General features: G+C 35.7%; 1 protein-coding gene across 1 annotated transcript; it reads left to right on the top strand.

Annotated features, from left to right (window-relative positions):
• The first annotated feature begins 1,506 nt into the window (after nucleotides 1-1,506).
• Nucleotides 1,507-10,196, top strand: LOC107855993 (ATP-dependent Clp protease proteolytic subunit-related protein 1, chloroplastic). The gene is made up of 9 exons (XM_016700989.2): nucleotides 1,507-1,903; nucleotides 5,464-5,579; nucleotides 5,725-5,928; nucleotides 6,038-6,142; nucleotides 8,123-8,185; nucleotides 8,640-8,751; nucleotides 9,345-9,406; nucleotides 9,588-9,770; nucleotides 9,848-10,196. The coding sequence occupies exons 1-9, from the start codon at nucleotides 1,684-1,686 to the stop codon at nucleotides 9,932-9,934; spliced, it is 1,152 nt and encodes a 383-aa protein (XP_016556475.2). The 5' UTR covers nucleotides 1,507-1,683; the 3' UTR covers nucleotides 9,935-10,196.
• The last annotated feature ends 224 nt before the right edge of the window (nucleotides 10,197-10,420 follow it).

The raw sequence follows: 10,420 nt of genomic DNA, 5'->3' as shown, positions 1-10,420 counted from the left end.
TGAGGTACAAGATAAAGTGTCAAACACAACACAAAGGAAATATTTTGCAAAGGCGGGGAGTGCGGGAGATGAAGAGTACAGAGTAATATTGGACAACCGACATATATTTGTAATTGTTTAGGAAACTTTTCGTCTTATTTTTTTTTGGACTATATTTTAGCTTTGGGCCTGGTCCTTTTTTTTTTTAAATACAAACTGGGCTTCGCCTCTTATTTTTGTTTTTGATTATCAATAAAATGGTCCAGAAATAGACCTAGTATTTAAATTAAAAAAATAAAAATTTTATCTACCATAATTTTTTAAATAAAAGAGAAAAGTTCAACAACACTTCTAAGCTTAAAATAGGGAAAAGGGTCAAAGTTACCTCTTTACTTTAAAAAATTGGTTAAATATAACATTCGTCATATTTTTGGGTCAAATTTAGTCAATTTTATTCTTTATGGTCAAATTTACCCTTATTGTTAAGAAACTTTTCACATGAAATCTTCCTTTAACATAAACAGTGAAATCAATGTTAAATGCTTCTTTTTAAAAAATAAAAAAAACCGTAATCTAACCCGTTTAACTTGACCTAACAACAAAAAATTCATAAATAAATATACCTCCCCCTAGTTCTGTTCGTCGAATTTTTCCAATGATATTAGGTCATTGGATATTTATCAGTACATAGCTTGTGAAAATTGATATGTATAAGTGCAAATAGAAATAAATATACCTTTTCGTTAATTCACGGATTCGCATCAATTTTGATCTCATAAAAAATGATGTTTAGCAACCAAATGCAACAGACTAGGCTCACTGTATAGTTCTCTGGATGATTGAGTTTAGAGGTCTCCCTATGTGTCAATCATGACATATCTTCATTCTTATGTCTCTATATACACTTTTGATCTACATGAATTTTTTATCATATCATTTGTTCAGAAAATTTATCCACTAGTTCTAGAATTTAGATGAACACAAAAGTGCATATCAAATTTTGAAGTTTGAGCATAACTGGTGCAGGAGCAAAGTCAATACTAGACAATTTCTCTAGTTTTATGCTTTTGTCCTATCCCATTTCATATTATTTTTTATTTATTTATAAACAATTTACTAGTATTGCATATTGAAAGAGAAGTATATTTACTCATTGAAAAAATTCGCCGAACAGAATTGAGGGAGGGGTATGTGTGGTTTTTTCTTATGGGTCGGATCGAATAGGATAGGTTAGATTAAGGTGTGTAGTATTTTTGAAAAATTTGGCATTTAATGTTGATTTGAGCTTTTTGGTTAAAAGAATGATATAATTAAAAAGTTTCTTAACAATGAGAATAAATTTATCTCTAAAGTATGAAATCGAGGATAAATTTGATATCAAAATATGACGAGCGGTATATTTAATCAATTTTTAAACTGAAGGATAATTATTGATCCTTTTCCCCTTTAAAGTAAATATAAATTGTTAATTTGCAATTATTAGTAATCCAAGAAATGGTTATTTATGAAGTTTATCCAATTAAATTGGACACTACAACACCAGAAGAATTGGGCTTCTTTTGGGCTACACGTTCTCCAATGAGGCCCATAAAGTGGTAAGCAAAGGGAGCGGCTTCCCAGCCACACACGCTTCTTCCTCGACCTTCATCAGGAGGTATACACCAGAACAAGTGTGTTTTCTTTTGACCGAAAAAGTGTCTGTCCATGGCTTCTTCCCTGCTTCTCTGTCCCCTTTCTTGCGCGACTATTCCTGATAATTGCGATCGGGGCTCAGCTTTCCTTTCCAGTCCCAAGTTCTTCTCTGCAACTTTTGATCACAATCGCAGAACAAACGGCGTTCGAGGGTATTGCTACAGGTCTCCAGTAGCTAAGTCTGCGGACCATATACCCAAACAGTTCAGACAAGAAAATCTCAAAGATGGACGTAAGTACCTCTAGTTTGGCTTAAAGACAGTTTATTTAGTATTGAAATGAAACGGGTCAGATTATTTGGATTGAGACTTTGTTACTTGATTGATTTTCCTTTCTCCGGAACACGTTTTCTGAAGCTTTAGAGTTTATATTCTTCTCTCTTATCTTTATGTTTTCCTTCTTGGATATCTTCTTAGGCCTCATTTGTTTTTATTAAGATTGAAAAATCTCCATCTGAATATTAATATTTAACAATTCAGTGTGTAAAAATTGTCTTTATTTAAAAATGGAGTAATAAATATGGAATTCAAATAAAATAATACAACAACAACAACAACAACAAACCCAGTGTATTCCCACTTAGTGGGGTCTGGGGGGGTAAGATGTACGCAGTCCATACCTCTACCTCTGATGAAGTAGAAAGGCTGTTTCCGAAAGACCCCCGGCTCAAGTCACGAGATATCACACAAACACATAGTACAGCACAGAAGCAGATGACATAACATAGATACGGCACCCATAGGGAATATAAAACAGAGTAAAGCAGGAATGCAGGAATATAAAGCAGAGGAAAGCACACAGATTCGTAAGATTTATGCAAAGGCTTAAAATTATATCTTCGCAAATCACCTAGACTTCTGTTTGAATCAAATCCACATAATAGGTGGTCGGTTAGTCTCAGACCTTGCTGATTCACTGAAACCAAATGGAAACAGAGGAAGTAATTTGAAGGAGGGGTATATTTGATCCTCTTAAATCAAGTTAAGATCGAGGAAATCAGAACAACGCAGCTATTTACTTGGGGATGTTTACATTCTCTCGAAACATGCTATAATTGTCAACAGTTTAACGAAATGCCATCATATAACATCAATCAGACATCAAAGCGTGGTTACTACAGCTATGATAGTTCTAAAATTATCCTAGGAGATATGGTATTCCTTTCAAACTTAAAACTTTGGATACGCAAAGTATATTACACTTACAAAAATGCACCTGCTTCACTGTCATATAACTTTTTTATACAGTAGTGAAATAGTCACCAATTGCATGTAATCAAACTAAAACACATATCAACATTCTCTGCGTTACTCTCAAAATATGGAGAAATAAAGGAGCTTGGACTGGTCATGTGGCGTGCTTGGTGTTATTCCGTTACAGGAAGGGGTATTTATATTGGCAAACAGCAAAACATACCCAGTACCTTAATTGCCAACAACAACTCTCAATTTTTGACAACGCAGACGCTAATCTGACTAACCTTGAACCCTAATTAAGCTACAAATCTCCAAAACCCAAAACAAAAAAGGACTAAAAAGAGTTCATCAAACAAAACACACCCAGTACCTCAATTGTCAAGAACAGCTCAATTTTTCCACCATACAGACGCTAATCTCACTATTAACCCCTAATTAAGGCTTACAAACAAACCCCAATTCTGAAAATAAAACAAACTTCATCACAACGAATAAAAATTTGCGATCCCAATACATGAAGAAATCATAAAATCGGAGCGGATAACCAAAATTTGGAAATGCTGCTGAAATTAATTGGGCGAAAGAAACATACCCGGACAAAAGAGAAGACACACCAACCAAAATCGATTGCTCTTTTTGTATGCTTACTTATTAGTACATCGATGGAGAAGACAGCACGGAGATGATTGGGATGTAGTTGACCTTTAATGGTGGTTGCAGATTGGGGTGGACATGCTATGGTATGGTATTTGAAACTTTGGTATGGTAATTTCGGTATTCGATTTTTAAAAATACACATTTAACGGTAGTTAGTAATACAGTGGTAGTTGATGGTGGTGATTGTCGGTAGTGATAGTGAATGCGATGATGGTTGATGGTTTTGGGCGGTGACTGGAGGGGGTGGTGGTTGTGGGTGGTTGTGGGTGGAAGTAGATGTAGCAGTGATAACTTCCATCTTTATAGAATTGTTGAATAGATATCTTAATGACATTAAGATTTTCGTATAGATCTTAATTGGTTAGATTCAATTTAGACCCATTAAATGGTTGTGAAAGCAAGAAAAATGCATGATTTAAATTTAGATCTAAAAAATAAACTTAATGACTGAAATTTTAATAATTAAGATTATGACCTTATTAAGTTCAAACAAATGAGGTGTTGGTGTTCTTTATTGCTGAAATCATTTGTAGTTTTAAATGTTACTTAGAATTCTCTTGAAATCGCACTTGCTTTCTTTCTGTATTTTCTCGTTGTTATTAACATATAAATAAAGAAAGGGAAAGAGAAAGGGGATATTAGATGTTGAGATGTGTGTGAAGCCTGCAAAGACCGATAGTCAGAAACTCTAATCAAGAAGGGAGGGGAAGGGGTTGCCTCATTCAATATGTGCTTTGCCTATGATCATAATGTTTTATTTTAGAATGCAATTATTTGTAAATTTCAGTACTATAGTCAATGCAATTATCTGGCTCTCCTTTTTTGTTTCACCGTCAAGGTTTATCCATGAAAATGTACGAAGCTTTACTCGATTCAGTGAAGTAAGGAACTTCTGAGAATAATCTAGTAGTGATTTTTTAAATGTGAATTATGTACATTATATGCAGTTTGTGTAAAAACTGAGTTTGGAATACAAATAGGCATCTTGCCAGGTTCACTAAAGCTATTTCCAGCAAGTTTGGCGAACTTAGAGTAATCCTGTAAAGCAAAAATATAAAATCACAAAAGGGAAAAGAACCCACTTATTAAGAAAAAGAGGGAGGAGAAAAAGGGGCTTGGTAACTCAATTAGGAGTTAGCAGGCAATTATAAAGCAGCACCTATATTTACTTATCAAAAGAAAAAAAAAAGAAGAGTCCACATTGGCATTATAGAAAAAGGTATTGATTAATCATTAATGGCACATGCATACGGGTATATATTTTTCTACAAGAAATGCTCCTATAGCAGATAATCCATGGTCCATGAAACAGCCTCTTTATAGACATTGTTTATTAATTGTAATATATCTCAAGTTTTTCCATACTTATGAATATATGTAGCTGTTTGTGTTGCTTAAGCTTTAAACTCTCACAGGTTGTTTTGTTATTTGGTTTTCCAAATTGTGGAACAGTGATCTGAGTGAGGGTATTTGTGCCTCTATATTGGCTGAAGAAATTCAAGCGCATATTAGTTTGATGTAAAAACTATGTTGCTCGGACATTTCAATAGTGTCGACAGGTGCGTATTGGATCCTCCAAAAGTAGTGTACTTCTAGAGGATCCGACACGGGTGCTGGCGGCGACAACCATTTTGAAGAGTCCACGCAGCATAGTGTAAAAACACAAAGAAAGGGGGAAGAGAAAGAGGGAATTACTTTATGTATTCTGAAGTAGGAAAAATGTTTCAGAACTCTATGGTCATAATTCAAGTGAATCTGGTGGTTGTGAAATGGTTCTTTGCACCCTTACAGCAGTTTCCTTGTTCTTCTTCACTGTACTTTCTAGATTTACTTTGTTCCTTATGTTTTTATCTTTTAAATCTCCTATGTTTGTGAAGATTTGGCTGGAATTTTTGTTCTGCAGCTTCTGATCTTAATCATGCTTTCTATAATTTTGTAGTACTGAACAACTATAAGAATGCCCCTCAGTATCTTTATGGCCTTAGTCCGTCACAGATGGATATGTTCATGACAGAAGATAACCCGGCCCAGCGGCAGTCAGAAAGAATCACTGAAGTAAGTTCTTTTGTATACTCATTTCTTGATTGGTTTCTACGTATTTTATTGTCTTTATGATGTTAGGTCTGTTGAATTCATTTACATGTCCCATTCCCAAATCTGTCTTTTTACAAAAAAGAAATTTAATGTATTTTGATTACAGGAGAGTATATCTTCATCCAATAACTATCTGAACAATGGTGGAATGTGGAGTATGTCAGGCATGAAAGGACGACACCCTTCAACATGCAGCATGAGCGTCAGCATGTACCGTGGAGGAGCAAGAGGATCTGAAAGACCCGATACTGCGCCTCCTGATTTGCCATCTTTGCTTTTAGATGCTAGAATTGTCTATCTGGGCATGCCTGTACTAACCTATTCCTAGATCTTGCCTCCCGTTAACCTGTTGAGTTCATTTTACATTTGCATTGTTCTTATCCTGATTCTCATCTTGATTTAGCGTTTGATTTCCACAGATTGTAGAAGCTGTTACTGAGCTTCTTGTTGCTCAGTTTATGTGGTTGGATTATGACAATCCCACAAAGCCTGTATACCTATATATAAACTCATTTGGTACCCAGGTAAGACGGTTTGCCTCCAATTTAATTTCTCTGAATAAATTTATTTTCTGGAACGAGTTAATATGAGGAGGGTAGAATGATTCGTCGAGCTCATGTTTCATTTTGGTTGCTTAATTGGAGCATAAGATGAGTTATCAAAGACACTCATAAGGAGGGTTGGATGATTGATCTTAGGATGACACATGGTGGCGACTGCACATAGAGATCTGTGAGTCGCATTTGTCTACCAAATGACAAAAGCCCTTACACGCAAATGAATTATGGACAAATAACCTTGAAAATCGTTTGTATTCATCTGCATGCTTGCATACATTTATGAATACTCAAAGATGTCCATGCATCCTACTGCTTCTGGGTTCTGTCAGTGAAAACTTTAGATACCATGCATATGTATATGCATTAATTCACCTAAATAATCTATTACTATGCATAACTGTTATGTGCATCTACACATTTTTCAGATGTGGACTCTCTGCAATACATAATTCTTGGCCAAACCTATCGGTGGCCCCCTAAACTTGGCACGATCTTTCACTTAAGCATCTTAAGTGGACGTTATTCACTTTTGACACCTCAAAGAAAGAAAAATGTGTCATTTTGACACTTTTTGCTGAGTCATCATGGTGCGTGTGTGACATGCATTTTAAGCGCGTTTCAAGGGCATTTTCGTAATTTTTCATCTTCCTTCTCTTTCTTCCTCACTCTTCCAATAATCCATTTTTTTCCACCATTTTTTTCCTTTCAAGCAGCTGCCAGATTCAGTTAATTCGCTATTTGAGAAATAAGAAATAAGAATGGTTAATTTTAACAAAAATAAAAAAAATTCCTTCTTTAAGAAACAAGAAATCAAGAAATAAGAATGGTTGATTTTCCTTTATGTTGATTTTAACCATTCTTGTTTCTTAAAATGGGTTCCTTCTTAAAATGATTTTCTGTTCAGTGATCGAATTATAACAAATTATAACAGGAAAAAAAGGAGGAGAAAATCAAGAAAAAATTTTCACCATTGATCGAATTAAAAAATTTCACCATTGTTGCTCAAGAAGTGTCAATGGCAGCTAATATTGGGGAAAATAGGTATACAAGTAGTATATCAAGAGTAGCTAGAAATGTTACTTGGATGGCATGTTGAAGAGGATGACTTGAGTGGGGTGGGGGAGGGGGTATGGAGAAGATGACTTAGGGGGTTTTGGGGGGGAGGGGGAGGTTTTAAATAATTTTATAATTATTGAGAAAATGCCATGTGTCAGTAATTAATTGATTAGTTTGTTATGTATTTTTATCCTTTAATTTGATTGTGTATATATTAATGAGTTGGATAATTAAAATGAGTTGGCATAATTTAATTGGCCAATTAATCCACATAAGAAGCGAGGTAGCCATGCGCGTGAAGATTTACAGCAGATTGTGTAAAAAGTGTCAAAGTGACACTTTATGGCTACATGAGGTGCCAAAAGTGAACAACGTCCACTTGAGGTGCCCAAGTGAAAGATCGTGACCAAGTTTAGGGGGCCATGGGTTTGGCCCATAATCTTTATTTCTTTTCCTTTCTCAAAATAACTATGTATTGCAAATAGTCCACATTTCGAAAAATGTTACTGCAGAGAGTCTGTTGGAGGAGTTCAAATAATTATATACTAGTAATATTGTACTAGGTATATACTTGCTGTATCATGTCTGCAGATGAAAGTACATTCTTTCTGAAGTAAGGATAACATATTTGGTTTTGCTCATTATGATTTATCTGGCGTTCAAATTCCGAACATAAAATGGGATCATTGATATGCCTAATCCAGATAATTATCTCACACTAGCCAAAATGCAATAGAGGATGTGCTCCCTGGACCGTAGTCATCCAAGAATCTATAATACAGGGATGAGGGATGTGAAAATCCGTGTCATCCCATTTGTTGACGAAACATACACTTTACACTTTGTTAATGTTTACATGCTGATGCACTCTTTCTATACTTTGCCCAGAATGAGAATATGGAGACTGCTGGTTCTGAAACAGAAGCATATGCCATTGCTGACGCTATGAGAGTAAGTATCTCTAGACTTTTATTTTTACTTATGTTTGTCGTGTTATGGAGTTTAATGTTTGTGCTACAACTGAGTTTTAGAACAAACAATGAGAAATTGATCTTAAGCCACCCTAGTTATCCATAACAGTAAAACAGTCACCTGTGGGGGGAGGGAATGGATGAATAAATAGATGCGAAACTTCTGTCTGTATGTTTCCAAGGGTTCAGATCTAGACTTTTATGTTTACTTATGTATGCGTGTTATGGAGTTTAATGTTTGTGCTACCGCTGAGTTTTAGAACAAGCAATGAGAAATTGATCAAAGTCACCCCTAGTTATCCATAACAGTAAAACAGGCACCTATGGGAGGAGGGAATGGAGCAATTTGATGCAACTTATCTATGTGTAAGTTTCCCAAGACTCAGATCTTCATTCATCGAACTTATCACTTGTGTGTTCTTAATTGTCACTAGTACTGCAAATCAGATATCTATACAGTGAACTGTGGCATGGCATTTGGTCAAGCAGCAATGCTTCTGTCACTAGGAAAAAAGGGGTTCCGTGCTATGCAGCCAAATTCATCCAGTAAGGCTCAACTTTCATACTCAATATCTTTGATCTAACACTGGCAACTGTATAATCACATGATTTTCTCTTTTTCTAATTCATATGTGGTACCAATGATATACGGGAAAGCGCAGATGTTTGCTTAAGGTTGTCTTATCTGTAACAAGCATGACGAGTTGAATCATAATTAACTTGATAATCCATGGTGGTGTGAGGATGGTTTGTAGAAATGCTTCTCAACTTTACTATCACACAAGTGCTGCTATATATTGATAGTTAATGTAATGACAGAAAAGCATAGATTTGATAAATCAAGGGTTCTTGAGTGTAGAACAAAAGCTGCTATACTTCTTTCATAATAACTTTCTACTATTCGTCAATCCTTTATGCTAGTTCTTTCATTTCCTCCATCCTTTTATTTGCTTTCCTTTTTAGTTTGTGGTTGGTGGCCAGTTGGAAGGTTAAGATTAGAACCAGGACATATCTTTTTCTTGACGCATGATAACTATCTTCTATGTATATCTGTCAAAGGCCTCCACACTCTCATGACTGCAAAATTTATTCTAGATCAGTTTACTACTTTGGGTATTGATGTTATTGATGGATTGCAGCCAAATTGTATTTACCTAAGGTTAGCAAATCCAGTGGAGCAGCAATAGATATGTGGATAAAGGTTGGTCTCTCTCTCTAGCTATGTCCATGTGTATATGTGCATCATAAGCACTAATGAAATTGGTCGTTTGAATTTATATTTTTCACGTATGGATCAAATAAGGTTGCAACGTGTATGATCACACCTGCATATCCAGATCTGTCATTTGTCACTCAAGAATTCTGCTACTTTGCCTCCACAGGCCAAAGAACTGGAGTCAAACTCGGATTATTACCTTGAACTATTATCACAAGGAACTGGAAAACCGAAGGAAGAAATTGAGAAAGATATCCAACGCCCCAAATATTTCCGTGCACAAGAGGCCATTGACTATGGTATTGCAGATAAGATTATCGATTCAAGAGACGATGCATTTGAGAAACGGGTAATTTACTTAAGATACCTCTAGATACCATACTTCCTTTCTTGTTTCATGTTGTTTACAGTGATTTTTGTAATCAGAACTATGAAGAGATACTCGCCCAATCCAGAGCTATGAAGAGACCAGGCGGACCAGGTGCTCAAGCTGCTCCCTCCGGGTTCCGGTGACTCAAAGAGTGATAATGGTCCCGAACCTTAAGGAACAACTGATGTTCCTGTCTAGTTGAGGAACAAAGTGGCTGGTTACACACTGTCAACTGTAGAATATAACTGGGAGAAAGCACGTCTCGTAGAGATATGGATATATAACTATTATGCAAGGATTTGCGAAAATATTCACAATGTCAATTGTGTGTAACAATATAGAATCAGCTACTGACGGTTGATGGTCAAAAAATGAATATAAAGCTCTCATGTCATTTGTCTTTTATCTTGTTTCTGATCATTTCAGTTCCCAATTTTTCAAATATATGGATGATTGTCGTAGCTTGGCAAGTTGCCAAATGGGTTATAACTTATAACCTTTAACAAGGCGTTTGGGGGTGCGATGTCGTAGCTTGGCAAGTTGCCAAATGGGTTATAACTTATAACCTTTAACAAGGCGTTTGGGGGTGCGAAATAGAGATGGAATCAGGGTTTGGATGTGAGATTTCA

The sequence above is a fragment of the Capsicum annuum genome, chromosome 10 (assembly GCF_002878395.1).
Source record: "Capsicum annuum cultivar UCD-10X-F1 chromosome 10, UCD10Xv1.1, whole genome shotgun sequence".
Classification (NCBI taxonomy): Eukaryota; Viridiplantae; Streptophyta; class Magnoliopsida; order Solanales; family Solanaceae; genus Capsicum; species Capsicum annuum.
The sequence above is the reverse complement of the archived record's forward strand: the minus strand, read 5'-3'. Positions and strand labels throughout refer to the sequence as shown.